Source organism: Sinocyclocheilus anshuiensis, unplaced genomic scaffold (genome assembly GCF_001515605.1).
Source record: "Sinocyclocheilus anshuiensis isolate Anshui unplaced genomic scaffold, SAMN03320099.WGS_v1.1 scaffold939, whole genome shotgun sequence".
In the NCBI taxonomy this organism is placed as follows: Eukaryota; Metazoa; Chordata; class Actinopteri; order Cypriniformes; family Cyprinidae; genus Sinocyclocheilus; species Sinocyclocheilus anshuiensis.
Genome location: NW_015544227.1, coordinates 264,431 through 287,240, shown reverse-complemented (window position 1 = coordinate 287,240; position 22,810 = coordinate 264,431). Strand labels below are relative to the sequence as shown.

Genomic DNA, 22,810 nt, shown 5'->3' with positions numbered 1-22,810 from the left:
GATTAAAAAGCTATTTAATATTATCTGCATATGATTTTAGTTTATGTGCATCCGAACATGAGTTTAACACTATAATCTCTTTAAGAGATTTGTTTTGAAACATGAAACTCTGAAAAATGTCTGAAAGCAAAGGCATAATGGAAATGCAACATCAGGAGTTTTGAACTATGTTTCCTGATAATAAACACCCTTCGGCTCATATTCCTTCTATAATACAGAACAAATGCGCCATTTATGAGCAGGATGGATTGTCATAAACTCTCCTGATACTTTAAAACAGGTCGTGACGACTGAATGCTTGTGTCTTATTCCCTATCGGTGTATATAAACACCCCCGGTGAAAAGATGTTCTCTGTTAGGAGATGTTTGGCTAATTATCCATGCTCCACTGAAAAAAAACGTCGCTATGGCAACCTCACTAGGTCAGCCAATGGGGGGCCGCGAAGAGGAGGGGTGTGGTGAGGAGGCAAGGAGTTCTAAAACGCACTCTCACATTACACACATAACACAATTTATCTGTCCAAAATGTTAAAATGAACTATAGTATGTAGCATGTGTTTGAAACTAGGTAGAATATGCGACAGATGGGCTTTATTGAACATTCTGGCTTAATTGAATCACACCTGATCACATGTTTCTGGGTAAACGGGAGGTGAGAGGGTGTGAGGCGGGCTGTAAATGTGTTCATGTTCCAGGGCCTGCATGTCTCATTTTGCAGCCATGTTCTGTAGTTATTCATCACAATTAACAATATATATATATACAAACATTCAGCTTAAAGCCAATGTTATCGATCAATTTTCGCAATACAGACAAGTGAAAAAACATTTATTTGCTTTATTCGTACATATGATTTTATTATGGTTCACATTTTAAATGAGCTAGAAAACATGCTTACAATAAAAATATCGCTTTCATCTAAAAAACTATGAATGGTTTAAAAAATACTGATAAACGGTGAATAGAAAAGATACATTTTATATAAGTACTTATGTTATTGTGATCTATATAACGCTTTGCTGTGCTTATCCTGTAATGTACTGTATTGATTACTGAATGAAAGCTGAGAAAGCATCTCTAAAAAAACAGTTTAGTCTCAAAGTGCACATCAGCATTGATCTACTGCCTGGCAAACTAAAATTCATTAATTTCACAGCCTAAATTGTTGGAAGTATTTGCCAGAAAAGATGCCCTGTGATTTAAATGAGACTGAATGACAGACATGACTGCACGAATGATGCAAGACAATTTGGTCTTTAAAGATCAGTGGTTCTTAACTGGTATGACGGCATGGAAAAAAACTATGCAAATAAAATGCATTAAAACTGCACATTATTTGGATGGGAAAACAAATAGTCGTAAAAAAATTTTAAAATTTAAAATTTGTTGGAAAGACACTTCCCGTATCATTTGACGTCAAAGATCTGAAAATCTGGTTCCTGAAGCAAAACCACTTGAGAACCACTGAACTAGACAACGTTTTGCTGGCAGATAGCACCCGTGCATTCATTTTTTCCTAATACAACAACGGCGTTTCTTCTTGACATCAATATTCATATAATTTCTGTATTATTATTACTCTAAATTAAATTATAGTGATTCCTACATAAAAAAAACATCTCAGATACACAATAAGTTCAGACATGCATATAGATTTGTTCAGTGGTAACAAAACTAAACTTTTAACATCTTATATTTCAACTTAAGGGTCAAATGAGATTCTTGCAGTGAATAAATCCTGTAATCATTTCAATATCATTGAAAGTAAAACCCTCTGCTGGTCAATTGCAGTACAACAAGCAATCGAGAAATCAATGATTCTAATCAAAAACATTATGAAAATACGCATTTGTGCTAAATTATTAAGAGCCTCATCTATTAAAGATGGCATCTTATGTGATAGGTGTCTGTTATTACATTCATGTCATGCTGAAACACAAATTCAGCTCATCTTTGGTGCGAAATTCTTCCTTCTGGAATGTTCCTGAGCATCAGGGTGGCACAATTGGTCGATACAAAATAACGCTTAAAATAACCACAGTCTGTTTGTGTCATTCTACAAGTCTTATAGCTAAATATATAGCTATTCTCATCAGGTATTGACAAATGTAAGGCACTTGGTAAATGAGGGAATAATATAAATTGTACGGAGATACAAAGGACAATTAACAACAACAACAACAAAAACTTACGTGAAAAAACGTTTATATATTCATGTTTAGTACTGTTGGATATAAAAACAGTACTGAACAATACCCTGATGTTTGTTAGAGTCTGTATGGCACACAAGGAACACTTTGTTTTTGGTGTTTCGTTTTAACAATCACAACAGTTCATCTTTGAGGTATATTCAGCTTCATTAAGAGTTGGCACGTTTGTGAAATGTGAAGACCAGTGACTGATTTCTTATTTACAGCTGTTCTAAGTCTCACCCGGGAAGTGAACAAAACAGGGCGAAAAATTCAAGAGTTGGTACCTTTGAAGTCTGAAAGCTGCCTCTGTAATCTCACGACAGGATGCAGTGGGTAAAGCACCAGTTTTTCCAAACTAGGTATTCCAAACTGCAAAATATACAGTCGACGCTCTCGTCACAATCAGTACTGATAAAAGAGAATCATCAAAGTGTAACCGTGGAACAGTGGACGTGGAAAATGAGCCCATTATCAGGCCGAGCTGAAGTGTGAAGGTCACTTTGGGCTTGTTAAATGTCGTTAAACAAAGATGAGTCCTGCTCACACCAGGAAATGTGTATATCCCTCCGCTCCAGTGATGATAACATCCATCCAGATTCTCATGGCCTCTGGGGAAGGAGCCACCATGTAATAAACCCGTTCATGTGTCTTCACGCTAAACGTCAGGGAAGGGTTTGGGCTCTGACGCAACGTAAGGAAACATGATTAATGGAAGGAAAATGCTGATCAACTGTAACATTTTGAACCCTTTTCATAAAATCAGTATAGCTATGTATATATAGTAGGTGACCAAAAGGCCTCCAGCTGCAACTTACCTTGTGTGCGTTCTTTAGGTGGTCGTAATACACTTCTTCAATGGCTTGGAAATAGATAACACCCTTCATTTTAGTCTCATGTTTATCTGGAGAAAAATAAAACCAGTCATGTTTAAAAAAAAAAAAGCATGTGGTTTAACCTTTATTAACCTGTATTATTAATACATTATAATAATTCAATTTAACAGAAAAGATCAAATCTTTGTATGATAAATGGACTTTGTCTCCTGTGAGGCTGGTGAAGGGCACAGCTCAGTTTTGCCCCCTTGTGGTATAAACTAGTTTCATGGCAAATTTATTTTGCTTAACAATAGTCTTCTTTAGTTAATAATTCAAGTTTACATTTCACTGTCCAAATTTCATTCAGATGTTATGCAAAATAAATAAATAATTGATTCATTAATTAAAACAAATATGTTAAACAAATAAATTGTATTTATTTATATTTATTATATTATACTTTATTTTAAGGTGTTTTTAGTATAATTGTTAGTGTAATTATACAAATAACTTCTGAGTAATATTAATTAACATGTAATTAGAACAGGGTTAGGTTTAGATTTAATTTATTGTAATTAAGCATAATTTACTGACATTACTATAGTAAGTACATTTATAACGGGCACTGTAAAAAATAAATTGTTACCAAAACGGCTGATATTCAGTAGTTTGTGAAGTGTTTTATATTACAAATATTTGACAGTATAAAAATCATTCTTTTTGCATGAAGAGTTAAGGCAAGTGCATTACCAAAAATACATGCTTCAAATTTCAGTTTTTTTTAACCTCCACAACTTTCGCCTGATTAGTCTCTATTAGAAATGCATTACAGTAAGCACGTTTTCAAACTGTTAATATAAAATGAGTGACAATCACATTTGATATTCCGTGGTAATTCACAGCAGGCCTGGTTGATAAAGCTTGATAAGTCCTACTAAAAATTCAGTGTAATTACCAGCATAATATGCCAGCGTCCTTCGATTGCGGTCAAAGACGAACCAGCGCTTCTTCCAGGTTTTGATTTTCCCACCCATTTTGACCAAGAACCCCCTGCAGGTCTTCTCAGTGATGGCCAGGTGAAAACAAGTTTCAGGATGGTGACCCGCCGCCTCGATGTGGCCTCTCAGGTCAAAGTCATCCTTTCTCACTGGGAGGTATCGTGTCAACAGACGAGACTAGACACACAAACAGCAAATATCTAATTAGTCCTTAAAAATTAGTAAGGGTGTCTGTGTAAATACATGCATGCATGTTTGTAAAGAGTGAGAGAAGGAATCTGCTTATTAACTAGCTACATTTTGTGTTAGAATGTTACAGATTAGATCAGAGATGCACTGATTTATCAGCCACCCATATTTATAGGCTAATTACTGATCAAATTAAAACTATCGGCTACAAGCTTCTAATGTGTGATTAATGTTATGTTTTTTTTTTCTCTTTTAGATTCTGTTATACTGCTTTTGTTCATTGTATCTCTTATTATTATTACTACTACTATTAAATAACTTTTTCTGCTCAAAATATAATCTATAAATATGAATGACAAAAAATATCTTAACAACTATGATGCAAAATACAGGCTTTGTCTTAAAAAAAATTCTAATAATCATCTGACAATGATGACATGGCAAAAAGTTAATTTTGGATTCTGGCTATGTCTCATGTCATAGATAAAAAAAACAAGCTGATACAAAACAAAACAAAAAAAAATTAGTTGCCTTTAAAAAAATAAAAAAAAAATTTTGTGAAGAAAAAAGCAAGAAAGCAAGATTATGTTAAAAAAGACAAACATACTTGTGAGCCTAAATAAAGTAGGTTTTGAAGTTTAGAAGTACAAATATTAGAATTGAAAATTGTTATATTAAAATATTTATTTGCATTTATTATTGTTTATTCATTGTGGCTGCCTTAAAATAGATTTCTTTTGTCTAAATCTGTGTATCCATAATTAGAGTTTTAATTGCATTAAATGCTTTAAGATGAATCTTCCTCCACTTCTTGTCTCTATGTATCTGTTCTCCCTCTTTCACTTGAACTCTCTAAGTCTCCCAGAGCTTCACCTCTTTCTCTACTAGTTTCTGTCGTCGGTTTGTCTCTTCCTGCAGTCTCCTCTCCAATTCCTCCCTCCTTCTCCTCTCGTCTTCAAGAGCCTGTCGCCGCAACTCCATCTCCCGCTCCTGCAGAGAAGAAAGAACAGTCCTGTTTTCATGCATCTGTATATTGGTATTTTTGTAATAATCATGTAGATTCAGAGAAACTGATGTACCCTGTGCTCCAGCAGTCTGTTCTTCTCAGCTTGAGCTTCTCTTAGCAGGCGCTCCATCTCCTCTATCTTCACCATGTTAGCTGTGCTGGCACTGTACAGACCACACACACTTTTGTGAGACAGTGTGTTTTACTCTGATTTTCAGATCTTAAATAGATTTTAGTAGTAAATTTCATATAAAAATAATGTGTTGTCAATAAAACCAGCGGATTAAAACCCTCAACCTCATTTGGCAATGTGTTCCAAAGCATCTTAAGCCTTAATCTTGACCTTGGAATGCAATAAAAATTCCACAGACAGGATGTGTCGGGGCTACTTAAAGGCAGACTCCTGTCTATACAGCATCCTTATAAACAGTAACAAATGCATTTAAACTCTTGCAAAGCACACAATACATAGATACACACACTTCTTACTCACTTAATACAATTTTAATGGCAATATCATGCTAAAGTTTGTTTATAAAGCTGCCTTTAAAGTGGGCTTTAAATTATTTTCTTATTCTACAAAAAAGCATATCTTAGGTTTCGAGCAAATATATGTAACATGGACAAGCTAAATACTTAAATACTAAATGCTAAATAAAAACTTTGAATTGTCAGAATAGACCTATCGTGATCCTGGTCTCACCTTGAGATGTTGTCCGGTGAACAGGCGGAAATGCTGGTCTCCAGGCTTTCTGTACTGTCCACACTCATTGTGTCAAAATTGTGTCCGTTATCCATGTAGTGGAACGGCTCCAGGAAGACGTTTGTCTCAGAAACTGTCCTATTTGACATCTCACTCATTCTATGCCTCTCGTCATTCGAAAACAGCTGACCTGCTGCAAGAACAAAGGGGGAAAAAAGTGAAAAATAAATGTATTTCTATTAGTGCTGTCAAACGATTAATTGCGATTAATCGCAAATCCAAAATAAACGTTTTTGTTTATATAATATATGTGTGCGTACTGTGTATATTTATTATGTATATATGAATACAAACACATGCATGTATATATTTAGAAAATATTTACATGTATATACATTATATTATATATAAATATATTTAATATATAAACATAACATTTTTCTTAAATATATGCATGCATGTGTTTGTATTTATATATATTTAATAAATATACACAGTATACACATATATTATGTAAACAAAAACTTTTATTTTGGATGCGATTAATTGACAGCACTAATTTCTATAGAATTCCACACATTCAGAATAATTTCTGAAGGATCGTGTACTTTCTGAATACTGCAGAAATAGCTGCTAAAAACTCAGCTTTGGCCTCACAGGAATAAATTACACTTTAAAATATATTCAAACAGAAAACCGTTATTTTAAATTGTTTTAAATTTCACAATATTTCTGCTTTTACTGCATATTTGATCAAATAAATACAGCCTTGGGGAACAAAAGAGACTTTGAAAAATCTTTGACTGGTATATATAGTTTATATGTGGTTGCTTGTTTTTTTTTTTTACTAGGCAAAGACCAAATAGACTATCTTCAAGTCGATTTTCTGATCCCTGGAATAGTTTTTTTCACACATTTCAAATCACTTAGAAATGTCAAAAAGAACTGGCTCCATCAATACAATGCACCGGTATAAGTTATATTCTTTCAATATATTTCAGATATTTTTATTATATTTTTGTATACATACAATAATACAAAAAAAAATTCAGGCAGACAGTTATACATGCTACACAAGTGTAGTGAAGAAAGTAACATAAAAATATATTATTTATATAATATATTATTATTTATGTGCAAAAATTAAACTAATACAAATAAATATACTTAATTGATTTCAGAAATATGATTATTTATATGCTTAAAACTTGTAGAATTGTAGACCTGCAGAACTGTCAGTGTCATAGGATAAATCAGTGTTACCCTTGAGCAGGCGGCGGGTGTCCAGGTCACGGGAGGTGACAGACAAAGTGCGGGGGAGTACACTACCACAGCTAGAGCTTTGAGACAGTCGCATATGAGGCTACAGGAATAAGAATATAGAGCAAAAAAGACTGTTTAAACCTCTCTTCCACATAACAAAACAATGCACACTGAAATTTTAAATGTAAATAGATTTTTTTTAAAGATGGTATTAAATACTTTTCCTATGTGCCGTTTCTGTTGTCTGACCTTGGGAGACAGACGGCGATTAAGGGCAGAGTTGAAGGTCCCGAGGCTCTGCCTCTCTCTTTTACGGGACATCCCGCTGTCACTCAACAGAACCCCACCCTCTTTACTGCCATTGCTCCGCCTCCTCTCCTCCAGAGAGCGAAAGTGCTGGAACATTCAAAAAGGCAGATAAAATCATCATCTTTCAATATGGAAAATCCTTGTTTGTCATTATTGAGCATAGTTTCTTCTTTACTTATAGAAATGGTTTGTGTTACCTCCTTCATGGACATAGGGTTGAGAGGAAATGCTTGACCACCTGTCAGCTCAGAGTACTTCCTTTCCAGAGATGCAAGGTTCTCCCGTTCCTGAAAAGAAATTATTGAAAGAGACCATTCAGAAATGAACAAATCTATCTGCATTATGTATGAATATCGTGTCAAAATTGATTGAAAAAAAAAAAAAAAAAAAGTCGTTCACCAAAAAAAGTTTTCAGTATAGATAAAGGGTCCAAATACTTCTCACAGTCATTGTATGTATATATTATATATTATACTTATATAAACACATTCTGTGTAAATATACTCACCCTTCGTAGCATATAAATGAGGTTGCTCTTCTCCTTCAATAAGTTCTCCTTTTCCCGTTGTCCCTGCTGGGTAATCTGGGTTGATTGCTTCTTCAGGGTAAGTAGCCTCTCCTATAATATGGAGACAGTTTTTATGTGCAGAAGGAAATATTCTTATAAAAAGCTCTTTGTCCACACACAAACACTCCACCTTGCGAGTGACAACAGATCTCTGATATTCTGCAATCTCTCTGAGGAGATGCTGCATCTGTGTCTCCTTCTCTTCATCTTGACGGCTCTCTTTTTCCAGCTGCTGAAACTCCAAATCTTCAAAACGCTTCGTTTCTGCATCCAAAGCTTCAGTGTCCTACCAAAAAAGCTAAAAACAATTAGCATGAGGCAATAGATTACATTTATTATATCATGGTGCAACTCCGAACTAAACTAAACTGAACAATCACCACTAATTCACAGGATTGTGCTAAACAGAAAAGAGAGAAAAGGTCAAATTCACAGGAAACTGTATGGTATGTTAAAAGACACAGAGAAGAAAGGCCTACCAACAAGAATAAATGGTATTTCCAAAGCTGTTGCAGAGAGGAAAAAACACAACAGCAAGTGTTTGTGAGAGTCAGACAGCAGAATAGTTGGTGGGCGCAGGGACGAGGGAGACCACGGTAACTGACTGACCCTGGATAGCTGATTCTGGAGCTGCTCCTTCAGTGCTTCAGGACAGATGTCCAACTGGGTCTTCTGCTTTGAGATCAGCTCAGCTAGCCTCTCTACTTTAACTCTCTCAGCCTCCAACAAGGCTTTGTCCTACAGCACACGGGCCGACGCAGGGACACGTACGGATGACAGACACATACAGAGCACACAGTGGGGAGATGGGCACAAATAGGACGGACAAAGAAATGGAGAAAGTGCAAGTTTGGGTTAGAGCAAGGAAGAAAGGTAGGTAGATGTGACATCAGTGGGTGTCATTCACTAATAATGGAGTACAAGTTTCCTTCTGACTAAATTTTAAAGGAACAGCTCACCCAAAATTTAAAATTTACTCACCTCAGGCCATCCAAGACGTAGATAAGTTTGCTTCTTCATCGCAACAGATTTGGAGAAATTTAGCATTATATCACCTGCTCGCCAATGGTTTTCTGCAGTTTTCTGCTTCATAAGATGGGCTGGAATCATGTGGATTACTTGTGGATTATTGTGATGTTTTTAGCAGCTGTTTGGACTCTCATTCTGACGGCACCCATTCACTGCAGAGGATCCTTTGATGAGCGAATGATTTCCAAATATGTTCAGATGAAGAAACAAGCTCATCTACGCATTGGACGGCCTGAGGTGACTAAATTTTCAGCAAATTTTTCTTTTTGGGTGAAGTATTCCTTTAAGTGCAAACTTGTTCGTAAGTCATGATAACGGTGTAAAAATGTTCACATCTACATATAGTTAGTGAATGAGACCCTCTGTTTGCCTTTTTGGAGGCACTAAACTTTGTCCTGAAGCTTTGATATACTATACTGAATCATTTCAAGCTGTACAACTACATTTCCACCTGCTGTTTACCTGAGTTTGATTTTTTTGAGCATTTTTCGCCACGTTGGCCATTTTTTCGTTGAGCTGCTCCAGCATTTCTTTATCGCTCTGTAGCTGAGCCACTTCTGCCTCCTGCTCTCCATCTAAAAGAGCTCTCTCCACCTCCATCTTATGACAGATTGAAATGTTTGTTGACTTTAGCTTCATTGCACAACTAAAACTATTGAAAAAATATATTTTTTGGTAATTGAAATAAAGTTGAACAAAATTAAAATAACTTTTTAAAAAATTGAACAAAAAAATAGAAATGTCTTTGGCAACTAACTGAAATAAATAAGTTGAAGTTGAAGCACTAAAATTACTGAAATTGAAATAAAAATGAATTAAAGCTATATAGAAAAAATACAAAAATCAAACAACAAAATTACTCAAATTTGAATTAAAATAAAAACTGATAATATAAAAATAAAGTTAATACAAAACATTAATAAATACTATAGTAGTATATAATTAATACTAAAATAATGTTGCAGAATAAAAGTATACAATTCTAGAGAGTCAATCTGTAAGAGTTATTTACTGGCAGACATGAAGGCATTTACATTAATGCATTTCTCAGATGCTTTTAATCGTAACGGCTTGCGATTTCTGGGAATCAAGCCCATGAGTTTGGCGTTGCTAGCACCATGCACTACTGTTTGGAATGCATACTATACATATTACCTCACTTTAAAACACATAAAGCTTCTCATTTAAAGCACACACACCTCTCTGATAGACTCGTCCATCTGTGTGTCTAGATCTCTGATCTTCTGTTCAAGTTCCTCAATGTTGTTAAGCACCTGAATTCTCTCCTCTTCGATACGTGTCACTTCCTGTCTCAGCTGCATGTCTTCAGACACCTGTGAAAAAGATACAGAAATAACAACAACAGGTTTCAGTCCTGGAAGATGACTGAGACTTTTGTTCGACCATACGTACAATTTTAGAAGTTTAGCTGAACTCCTGAATCATTCATTAGTCTCATATCGTCACAGTATCTCTCCTTGATTGATTTAACAGTTACAAACATGTAATGATCTAATGTAGAAAAGATGGATTAAACATTCAGAAATGCAGTCATTGAGACCTGACATGAGATTGAACTCTAAAATGAATATCCAGCTCTTCATGACAGCTCTTTATGGATAGTAAACTTGGTTCTGAGGCCACGAGGTTTCCATTGACAGCGCAGAGGAATGTAGCTGAGCAACAGATGCGAGAGTGAGACTACAGAACCGCTACTGTCTGATAATGGCATCTAATCTCCATGCATTTGACATTTACCAGAAATATGGGCCTGTGCATATTTTTAAATGCAAACTGTGATTAGCAATAGCAAAATGAGTGTCACGTGAGAGTTTATTAAGAAATATTGCTTGAGAGGAGAAGTGTAGGAAAAATGTGACCCTGGACCACAAAACCAGTCATAAGGGTCAATTTTTGGACAATAATAGGACAACATTTGGCCAAGGTGCAACTATTTGAAAATCTGGAATCTGAGGGTGCAAAAAAATCAAAATACTGAGAAAATCGCCTTTAAAGTTGTCCAAATGAAGTTCTTAGCAATGCATATTACTAATCAAAAATAAAGTTTTAATATATTTACAGTAGGAAATTTACAAAATATCTTCATGGAACATGATCTTTACTTAATATCCTAATGATTTTTGGCATAAAAGAAAAATCAATAATTTCGACCCATACAATGTATTTTTGGCTATTGCTACAAATATACCCCAGCGACTTAAGACTGGTTTTGTGGTCCAGGGTCACAAATGATATGCAGATCTGCATTCTTTCCTTGCATTTCTGTGTTTCTTTCCAACAAGTACTGTCATGTGTGTCTTGAGCACATAGACGCACACACATGCATAGCAAATCCACTGGGAATAGTCATTTCCTGTTCCTCTCCTCTTGCTGGAGAGGCAATAACTGGCCTTCTCTCCTGAGCAAGTTTATTAAACTCAAACACACCATTATGTCATTATAGTTATCCAATGGAAAAACACTTCTTCCACAGAGTCCACCCCCTCTTAAGCTGGAATTGACACCTTATGTATCGATTATTATTATTATTGAAATGCAGACAGAATCTGTTTTAAAACTCATTTCGGTGTCTGACTGCAAAGAGTGTGAGGTCAGCGTTTTAAAAGGTCAAAGTTCACTCTGTCATGTTGTTTAGAAACAGACATCAGTTAGGTATAAAGACTCCACAGCATTCCCAAACTGTTTTGCATACTTTAGATCCCTGAGGACTGCAAACTTTCCACTGCATCATTAGTTTAATCTGGGATATTGAGTACGCAACTGGAGACTGCTTTAGATTTGAACACATTATACATGATGGTATATATAGTAAAAACAAATATAATTGTGGCAAGAAATAACTATGTAAATTGGAGCTGAAATTAATAGTAGAGTGAATCTTATAAAGAACTGACTAATCTAAAGCTACTATTAAAAAAATAATTACTGTATATTAAGTTAATAGATACTAAGATATACAAATATAATTTAAATATATACATTTATTTTACATTAATGAGAATTAGATCTAGATTTAGAATGAATTTACATCTAATATACTCATAACAATATACTTAATTATCCCAGAATTAAATAAAGGAATAAAAATGTACATTAATATTCATTACTGTACAGGGTAGTGAAAAATCACGTTTTTAAATTTTTTTTATATTTTTGATTATATAATTTATATTTTTAATTAATTCAGCATACATTAAATTTGGTACAACACATACTACACATTATGTAAATATACTTTATACAATAATATATTGTTATATAATCAATAATATATCATTGATTGAATATATCAATCAGTAATATATCATTGACACCACAGAGGAACAATATTGTTGGAATCACTTTCAAAATGATTTTTTTGTAGCTGATGAATGATAAAAAACTTTGGCAGCCAATCAGAATCAATCTTGCTTTAAAGAGCTCGAGCATTGAAAGTGGCAGACGACTAAACTGCAGCATGCACTTATAATGAACATGCTAATATAATTTTCGCTAATATAATTATCGTTATAATTATCTTTACAGTTACAGTTCTTGGTGTGAATGGGCCTTAATTGTAGATGCAACATGTTGGAAAATTAAAAGTCCTTTGTTGCATTCAGGAAGATATGAACAGAAAAATGCGGCGCAGTGTCTCACCTTGCTGCGGAGGTGTGGAGAGGGTGAGGGGACTGAGCTCCGCAGACTGGTGGTGGGTGACTGGGGCCTGGTCTCCCTGTGTCCGCTGAGTCTGCACTGTCTCTGGGTCAGGATCTCTCCACGACCCTTACCCAGAAACCCGCTGTCCAGAGACACTGCAGCAGAGTCTGAGAACACTGATTCGTCATCAGACACATGCAGCTTCTCCAGCTCTCTGTTGATCTTCTGCAGGTCCGATACAGCTGAGACACCCGAGTCGGTCTCCATTCGGCCAAGTTCAGATTGACCCAGCTCAGAGCACAGGCACAGAATAGTTTTAAGACGCTGGCGTTCCTAGAGTGGAATGAAAAGCGATAATCACTGACAATGTGGAAATAAAAACTGGAAATTATGATGCAAAATGAATAATATGAAGATTCTGTTTATGTCATTTGTAATCTCATATGTGACCTTGGACCACAAAACCAGTCATAAGGGTCCATTTTTCGAAAATTGAGATTTATACATCATCTGAAACTGAATAAAAAAGCTTTCCATTGACGTATGGTTTGTTAAGTTCTTAGCAATGCATATTACTAATCAAAAATGAAGTTTTAATATATTTACAGTAGGACATTTACAAAATATCTTCATGGAACATGATCTTCACTTAATATCCTAATGATTTTTGGCATAAAAGAAAAATCTATAATTTTGACCCAAACAATGTATTTTTGGCTATTGCTACAAATATACCCCAGCGACTTAAGACTGGTTTTGTGGTCCAGGGTCATATATAATGCAAAACAGAAGCATTTTCTACTAGTTTCAGACTTTTGGACAGCATTGTACCTGATACATAATATTATAAACAAAACTGGCTGACTCAATAGTCTAGAGTTAATGTTTGAAATATTAGATTTTACATAGAACACATTGTTTAGATTTGTATCATAGATGCCTCTTTAGCAGTGGATTGAGGGATTTGGCCCTGTGGAATTTAACTAATTTAGCTGCATACAAACAAACACACACAAATACACTGCACACACCCCTGCTGTCAGATCAGATGGTTTGACTACAGATGCACTGCTTTAGCACAGTTATCATGTGACCTTTAGAAGGAACATTTCAAGTTCTCATAAAGGTCTAAGTGTAAAGCAAAACTAATTTAAAGTGTGATTACCAGCTGGTTCATACACACTTAAGGTTTTGGTTTAGCTGTGAATGTAAGTTCATTAAGTCTGTAGCGCATGTTTGAATGTGAAATTATTGAGTGTGAATAATCCAGTGAACCTCACTTATAATGCTCTGCACAAAGAACACAGCACAGATTATAGTCCTTCAGACACTTTCATGTCTCACCATTGCCTTAAAAGAAGAAAACTGAAACCCAATGAGCTGGATTCAAGCCTTAGAATTATAGGGAATTAAAAAGTTAACAACAATATTTCACAAAAAGTCCCTTACACATTGATTTCTATGAATTTATGGTTTCATGATATATTTTAATCTATAAAGTGACTCGAATTAAAGTGACAAATGAAAGTTATATCAAATAATACAATAAAAAATATAAACATTTAAGTAAAATATTATTTACATATTTTATATAAATTTTATATTATATAAAACATAAAATTAAAATAACTATGTAAAGCAATATATGATTTAAAATAATTAATAATATAATACAATTAGAATATTATAATATTAATAATATGATATATAAAATATATTTATACACAGTAATAATTTTATTTATAATATGCTTTATACGACATAAAATACAAGACTTATTCATTTATTCAACATTGTCATGATTATAAAACTAAATACATGAAGGATGAATAGACTGAAGAATTTTGAAGCTTTAGACTCACTAGTACAAGTGTTTCTCTGGGTGACTTACCAGTCTTTCCACTTCCTGTTCTCGTAGTCTCTCATCTCTTTGTCTCTGATGATAATCTCTGAGTTCTTCTTTTCCACTGAGAGAACTGATACTGCCCCTCCTCGGCCCCATGCCGGGCCCCAGGCCTCCTTTACCAAACGACAGCCGCCTTTCTCCTACGCCTAGATCCAAACATGGGGCAGAGCCCACTGAACAGAGGCTGGTCCGGTGAGAACTGCTGGTCACGTTGGCTGTCACGGTCACATCTGGAGGTTTCTCCAAGAACGGAAGGCTGCGGCGTGGTTTCGTGGTACGTCGGGGTGGCAAAGAAAGCACTGGGGCGTCTCCTCGATACAACCTGGGCAAAGAACGACTATGTTCCCCCAGGCCATTCAGAGAGCTGGTGGAGTATTTCCTTTGGCGGAGTGATGGGTCAACGGTGGACTCCCCATCTCTTGTTAGCAATCTGCGGCCCAAGCGAGGGCTGGAGGGCATGCTGGCCGCCCCGCTTGGACCTCGGCGAGATGAAGGAAGAGCATCGGTCATGTAGGAGGAAGAAGAGCCGTTGCACATAGAAAGGAGTGAGTTGGCAGTGTTGGGATGTCGCCCTTCCGAAGGGAGGCAAAGCAACAGGTTGTCCTGCGACTGGTGTCGGGCACGGTTTGGGACTGGACTTATGGGCCGCTCTGAGTGGTGGGGCGATGGTGGCATGCTTAAGCTGCTGGAGGGTGTGTAAGGGGAAGGGACTCGTATAGAAAGAGGTGGACGGTCCTGTAGATAGGATGATGCCGATTGGGGACTGGGAGGTGGGGACAAAGTGAGGTAACCGTGGTCTGCAGTAGCCTTTAAGCTGGCCTCCAGAGCGGACTTCCTACGCTGCAAGTTCTCCATCAACTCCTGAAGCTCTGCCTTGGAGCGTGTGCTACGAACACTAGATCCAGCCAATGTGCCACCATTGGAATGAAACTTTGTTGTATCTGTAAAAGAAAAAAGAAAAAAAAAGAAAAAAAAGTTAATTTATGCCTGTGCACATTCAAATACGGCGCCGAAAGAAGGGTCGACATCAATCATGTCAAACTTAATTTGTTGTGCATCTTGTGACCTCTCAAATCTTTCATAATCAGCTCTCAGATATTCCACATGATATGGCCAATTTGAGGTTTAATATGCAGCCTTTAGCGATAAAATTCATCTGATATCTAATGGTGGAAAGGTAATACATGATGGAAGTTCCTTCTAAGCCAAATGAAACATCTGAAGGCATGCAAATTTTACTGGAGACCGAAATTTCCTGAGGGAAATGACAGAGCAGTTATCCATTTAACTGGAACGAATCAAGAGCTGAAACATATCAAACCCTCGATTGTGATCTTCTTGTACTAATACAAAAGCTCAGTGTTTGCACAGGTTGTCATAGACACATGCACAAACAGAACTAGAAAATCTCACAAAATAAACAGAGAAATCAGACATGTGCCCTGGCTACTTTTTTTGGCTTTGCTTAAGTTCAAGGGTCACATGTGCTCAGCTGACAACAGAACTAAAATGGCTTTCTCATACAAATCTCAGCCCACACAAATATGGATGCTTTGGGTTTAAGGGGGAAAAGCATCTTCTAAAAATGGAAGAACCAAAGCCAGAATGGGTTTGTACTTTCTGGCACTGGAGCAGAGGAAAGGGACCGAGGCAGAACTCCTCCGTAACCCGAGTGTAATTTGTGGGAGCAGTGGTGGTCTCCGTCAGGGAACACACACACACGTGTGGACCACCTGTACTCCATAATGTTTATCTACGTTTTGGGTTGTAAATTATCTTAGTTAAGTGGTTGACCTGGAGCCCATACCTGATTGGGGTTGGGGGCGGGGCAAAAGTATCTATTATATTATATTATTATTATATTAATTTAAACAATTATTTAAACTCCGTGTATATCAAACTGCGTGTTTTCTGCGTAAAAATAAGCGTAGTTTTTGGCTTTGGTCTAAAACAAAAAGCAGAAGGGCTTATTGAAAAATGCTAATTCATTCTCTCTTCATTCTTTCGCTTTTCGCCAGGAATATAGCCATTTCCCCGCTAACCGCAGTAAACAAACCAGCGCAGCACCTGATTTTGTAACTTGCAAAGCTCATATTTAATCAATTAAACCATAGCCTTTTGAAGTGTAAGCTATATCTCAATTTTTCATGTATATTTGTTTTTTTCACCGGAGCACCACCTGAGTCTTCTCCTCCCGTCCCATTTCTACCAGTGATCCTTTCCTTCCCGCGGTACTCATCACTGTTGTAGGTTGCCAAGTTGAGGGGACAAATGGGTTGAAATTTGTATGTGTCATTTGTGTGAGAAGGATGTATTTCATACAAGATCTGGGAACTGGAGCAAGCTTGGAATTTTTTTTTTAGGTGCTTTTTCATATAATGAGGTTTGGGCCATACAAATTACGGGAGTTTTACCGGAGGCGAATGTGGCAAACATATAAAATATGCCCAGTGGGATATTTTTATAGAAAGATAAAAAATACGGGAGAAATACGGGAAAATATTTAAACAGGATGATAGCGAGATAGAATGGTAAAATACGGGAGAATCCCGGGAAAAACGGGAGGGTTGACAGGTATGCTGGAGCCATATGGATGGGATTTTACGTTGTCATTTATTTACAAGGTAACATGGACATTTGTACAGCTGCGTGGTGGTAAGATGAATGTTTGTATTAACTCAAAGTCTCACAGCCAACACAAAGCCCACAGAGAAAGAAAGAGAAAAGAAAGGAAGAAAAGCAAAGATGTCACTTTCCATGAACACATTACATTTTGGATCCCATTACTTTTTTTAAACATTAGAGGCACAAATCCCATGCTTTTGTTGTGAGAGTCATTAAATAAACCATTATGTAACAAAATTAAACAAGCATAAGATATAGCCAGTTTTAAACAACTGAAATGTCTGCATTCCATCCTAAATTATGGTTTTGGCTTGTCCCACCTCTAAAGCCTTGACCTTCTTGACTGTATCTAACACTGGAATTTTGTTTAAAAATACCTAACTTTTAAGAGCTTTAGGCCCCATTTTATGAAAAATTACAGGTAATGTTTTAAAAAAAAGTGGCTGGAAAGAAGAAAACAACACTGATTGAGCCTGATGAGCATATAGAGAAAGGAAAGATTGAAATCGCATCATATGACCCCTTTAACAAACAAGCAAACAATCACAAAATAGCGCAAAAGAGTAGATCAGATGGCACTGAATTGCACTCTTCCTGTATATAAAACAGTCTGCTGCATGATAATGGAGGGGACCAATTAGGCTGCAAGCAAGTGACTCTGTTTATGAAAAGACAGCAGAATGGATCCAAAACTGAGAGCTGATCGGGGGGAAGGTGGAGGAAGATATCACTTACCTGTACTGAGGGACATTGCGGGTCCTGCAGTCTTTTCTGTCAGCACGTTCTTCATGTGATTAGCCTCTTCTGGGTGGGTGAAACGGAAAAAAGATTTACCCAGACAAAGAGTGCTCCCTGAGAACCACATCACACACATATAGTCATTTTAACATAGAAACATTGTACTCAAGTCCAAGACACTGGTAAGGAAATTAAGCTGTAATAAATCATTACCTCAGACATACAAGCCCACAAGTATGATACACATTCACTAGCAGCATTAAAGTTATGACCAAATAATGTTACATAAAATGACAGAGCTTTGGTATTTTGAAGATAAAACCCTTTTTCCTCTTCACGTCTTGAAATGAATTCAGCTCAATAAGACAGAAAGAGAAAAACAGCCTCTTGATTAAGTGAAAAAATAGATCCAGAAAGAGCTCAGATTTCAGATATAGTTTGAAGTTTCTTCTGAAGCAAAGTCCACCGAGTCTTTCAGAGGACTTAAATCCACAAGACTGATTTTCCCCTTAAGTCTGGGGCACATCCTCTCTCTCCCTTTTCTTTCCCTCTCTCTTCAGTTTTTTTACAACTGATTTTATCTCCAGAAGTGAGCTTAAAGGAATAGTTTACCCAAAATTGAAAATTTGGTGTAGTTTATTTTTTGGACTCTCATTCTGACAGCACCCATTCACTGCAGAGGATCCATTTGTGAGAAAGTGATGTAATGCTAAATTTCTACAAATCTGTTCCCATGAATAAACACACTCATCTACACCTTGGATGGCCTAAAGGCGAGTAAAGTTTCAGCAAATTTTCATTTATGGGTGAACTATTCTTTTAATCTGACAAAACCTCCTTATGGTGATGTCAACTGAAAAACTGATTCATAAATAAAGCAAAAAATTTGTTGTTTTTTAAATGCAAATTAGTTGTAGGGTTTGTCTCTTTTAACTAAGAATAGCCCTATATATAAACAAAATAAGTCTATAATATGTGAAAGGCAAGGAAAATATAAAACATCAGATAGTTGGGAGGGTTTTCTGCGGCTGCCTATGAGGAGTCTGCGCAGGAAGTGGGGGATCGTTTTACGCTGTCGGCAACACAATCCTTCACCGGGAGTTCACCATCGGCAGCCACCTGAGAAAGCTTTGGCTTTCCTCTATACCAAAGGCCCGAGTTGATTGTCTTATCCAGACAGAAGCAGAGCACTGACGGGGAATTTTCTCCATCTTGCCCCATTTGTTAACAGTTGTGTGAACTGTGAATCTGCATGGCAGTTGTTTCATTGTTATCGAAACAATACTATGGAATGAGCCGATGAGGTACATCAGCTGAAATATTATGATATGTGATTATTAGGCTCTCTCGAATGTGCCAAATTCTCGAGTCTGTTGCGATGTCTCTCTCCATCACTGGCTGACACTAACTCTGAAACATATGGAAACCCTCCCTTCCCTCCCGACCTAAAGCACATCATTTGATCAGCACAGTCTTGGACTGGAGGAGTGTACAATTACATATATGTCTCCATAACAGCATCATGTGTAGTGTAATCACTGTTCTCTGAAGCTTAACAGCTTGCTTTAGTTTACAGTCTTAGGAAAAGACTGCAAGTGAGATTTACTAAACTCTGGGATTTCCAGCTCTGAGTTGGGCCTGTACAAACCACATTCGTTCTCTGTCTAATGATTTGCAGCACTTGTCATCCTTTCAGCACGAAGCCCCTACCAAAGTGATAAAGCCGGTTTAAACAGAACCAAAAGTACCATGATTAAAGATTTTATTATTTTTTAGCAATCTGCATAACTCTATAAACTGCAAACATCCAATTTTATGGCAAAAGCACCCCTTCCTTCCTCCCACTGACCCTAAAAATTACAATGGTTACCATAGTTTCCATCAAATGCCATAGTTATATGGCAATGTTTTTGTTTTTTTTTCTCATATATTTGATTACATCCTTGTGTAAAACCATAATAAAGTAATATGTGATATCCTTCAAATATTGTAAGAAGCCTTAAGAACCTTTTATGGGTACCACTAAATTATCAGTTTTCACTACAGTAACTATGGTGTTTTTGTACAAACTGGTTACCCTACATTTTCATAAAACAGTAAAACATTTTATATAAATTATCAGCAGCAAATGCAATGACAGCAAATGCAATGAGTTTGCTTCCTTCTTTTCTGCTACAAAAGATTTATATTTCAAATCAGTGCTGTTCTTTTATACTTTCTCAATTTTTATAAATAAATCAATTTTTAAATCATTTTAAAAGTTTTTAAATTCCTAGTTTTATTGTTGTGATTTTTTTAAATGATTATTTTACTTCCTTCATATAAAGCACTTTGAACTACCATTGTGTATGAAATGTGCTATATAAATAAACTTGCCTTGCCTTGCCTATATAAAATATTTAAATATTTAAAATATAAATCATTACATAAAACCAAAAAATAAAAAGATTTGCATGATTTATTCAATGAAAAACACATTAAAACAAAAACATGACCATAAACAAAACAGAAATATAAAATGTATAAATATCAATAAAAAAAACAATAAAATGATCAATACTCAAAAGGTAAATAAAGATTATTAAAACAAATAAAACAACAAAAATAAATTCATATTTATATATTTCTATAATTAAATATAAATATAACATACATATATAATATTATATATATTAAAATAAATGAAATGAAAAAACAATAGACATTAAACAAGTACATTAATAATAAAGATATTAATAAATAAAATATTCTGGCACGTGAACAAGGTTTTTGTGATAATAAATACATTTTTATTTCTAACTCCCCAAAATAAAACATGAAACAGAAACAGAAAATCACATCTGAACATGTTAGGAGAGCACAGTGCAGTTACTGCACTCACCGCTAATCGCTTTAATAAACCGAGATTAAGCGGGTTAAATATCAACAATCTGTTCGTGTGCCGCAGAGCAAACAACCGCACGCGCGTCTGTCTCTGTTTAAACAGCACTGAATGAATGGCGTCACGTCGTGTTTGTCAGTCTAAAGTTCTATAAAAAAAACGTTCAAACTGCTTTACTAGTACAGAACAAAAACAGCGCACAAAACGTCTCTACGTCAATCCCTGCCCGACTAAATGGACCACAAAATTAATTTCCCAACAATAAAACTCTAAATGAAACTATGCAAACTAATCGTATCAACGCCGCTCTTCACAAAGCTCCAAGTAACTTCTCTTGAGCTCTGTTTGCAGCTGAAGAAATATAACTAACCTTTATTTAGTGTTCCATTAATGAAGTCTCAGGAGGAGGAGGACGCGTGGTCGGTCCTCTCTCTCTCTGTCCTGCCAGTTTAGCATGACAAAGAGGACAGACGTGATGCCGAGTGCGCCAAGACCTTGGCCGTGTGTGCGGACACGCCTCCTCTCCGCGGGGACGCGCTTCAATGGAACTCTGGCTTTGTGGTTGATCGAGAACGCGCTCTAATGCAACTCTGACTCCTGGCTGATCCGAGAGCGACTCACATACTTCACAACTACTAGTTGAGTTGTCATGGGATATATCACTTGCATTTAATGTTTCTGACTCACAGAGATTGCACAACCTACATCCTACAAGTTAGGCCAGGCTGATTGAACACACCTCCTCTATTTTATCTAACTACATTTTTTGTTTCCTTACTGTGATGTATGACACATATCTTAAAGGTCTGGTAACAATTACCATACCAACCCTTTCACTGCGAGCTATACATATTTTCTAGCCAACAAAAACAAAATAACTTGATTTTTTAGGCTCACTATGATCTTCTTTCATCTGAAGTGCCCTTTCATTTAGGTCCCACAGATCTCTGAAACGCCTTTGGAGATGGCTTATGGCAGAGAAATGAACATTCAATTCAGTCCTTGAAGGATGTTCAACTCGGTTTTGTTTATATTTTGCTTAGCCTATGATTTTAAATGACAGATGTCGTATTTATTTATTTTTCTCTGCGACTTTCCTACTGTGTTAGGGGGCAATTGCCTGTATATATACTGTATATGTCAAAAATCAAAATGGCTAATTTTTACTACTAATAATTGCTCATAGCTTGTCAATTAACTTTGCTTTAAAAAAGCTATTACATACTCTCAGATAACTAAAACACATTCAATTTCTTTGGCAAAAGTAGTTTTTTTAAAAAGTAGAATTTCCCTGATTTGAACACTTTCTATAAATTTACTGTAGACGAGAGGTTCTCTGGCCAATCCGAAACAAGCATTTGTGTGTTTCACTGGTTGCAAATCTTCTGCTTGACCTTGCATTAAGTCCGTGACATAGAGAGTGCACTGGCATATTTTCCATTGTAAATTCCCCTCATTGTAACAGTGTTCAGCTAGGAGGGGTCAGGGGAAGGAAAGATGACCGGGCACTCTGTTCTCCATCACTCTCAGAACTCCAGTTGCATCACGGGGAGGGGGCGCTGGAGTGCTGCCCAACAACTCTGATTACTTCCAGACCTCGGCTACACATTTCAACACACTTAAACACAGACATTCCCCTTACACTCATACACAGTGTTGGGGAAAGTTACTTTTAAAAGTAATGCATTACAATATTGCGTTACTCCATAAAATCATCGAAGGTCAGAAGCAAAGACATTGGTTAATAGAATGGGATTAAATGCATAAAGGATATTTGTGTTGTTAAACACTTAATTATTGCAAGTTTGCGTCATATTCTGAGTTCATTTTGAGGAATACTGAATCTGTGTTTTTTTTGTTTGTTTTTTGTGAGTGAGATGAATTAATGCATATTCATATTTATTTTAGAACTACAGTAACATCTGATT

The 22,810-nt window shown here is 36.2% G+C and overlaps 1 protein-coding gene across 7 annotated transcripts; it reads right to left on the bottom strand.

Moving 5' to 3' along the window:
- Positions 1-842: 842 nt before the first annotated feature.
- Positions 843-21,396, bottom strand: LOC107697426 (pleckstrin homology-like domain family B member 2). 7 transcript variants are annotated; one of them, XM_016498201.1, is made up of 18 exons: positions 21,253-21,396; positions 17,999-18,115; positions 14,624-15,579; positions 12,733-13,065; positions 10,272-10,406; positions 9,535-9,672; positions 8,653-8,781; positions 8,174-8,329; positions 7,984-8,094; positions 7,673-7,762; positions 7,386-7,562; positions 7,167-7,266; positions 5,904-6,096; positions 5,274-5,364; positions 5,068-5,184; positions 3,963-4,182; positions 3,008-3,093; positions 843-2,873 (listed from the first exon to the last, which is right to left on the bottom strand). In XM_016498201.1, exons 2-18 carry the CDS (start codon positions 18,051-18,053, stop codon positions 2,733-2,735), a joined length of 3,228 nt encoding a protein of 1,075 aa, XP_016353687.1. In that variant the 5' UTR covers positions 18,054-18,115; positions 21,253-21,396; the 3' UTR covers positions 843-2,732. The 7 variants fall into 7 exon arrangements, with proteins under 7 accessions (XP_016353687.1, XP_016353689.1, XP_016353690.1 ...); XM_016498203.1 differs by having other exon boundaries at positions 5,904-6,093; XM_016498204.1 differs by having other exon boundaries at positions 7,416-7,562.
- Between the last annotated feature and the right edge of the window lie 1,414 nt (positions 21,397-22,810).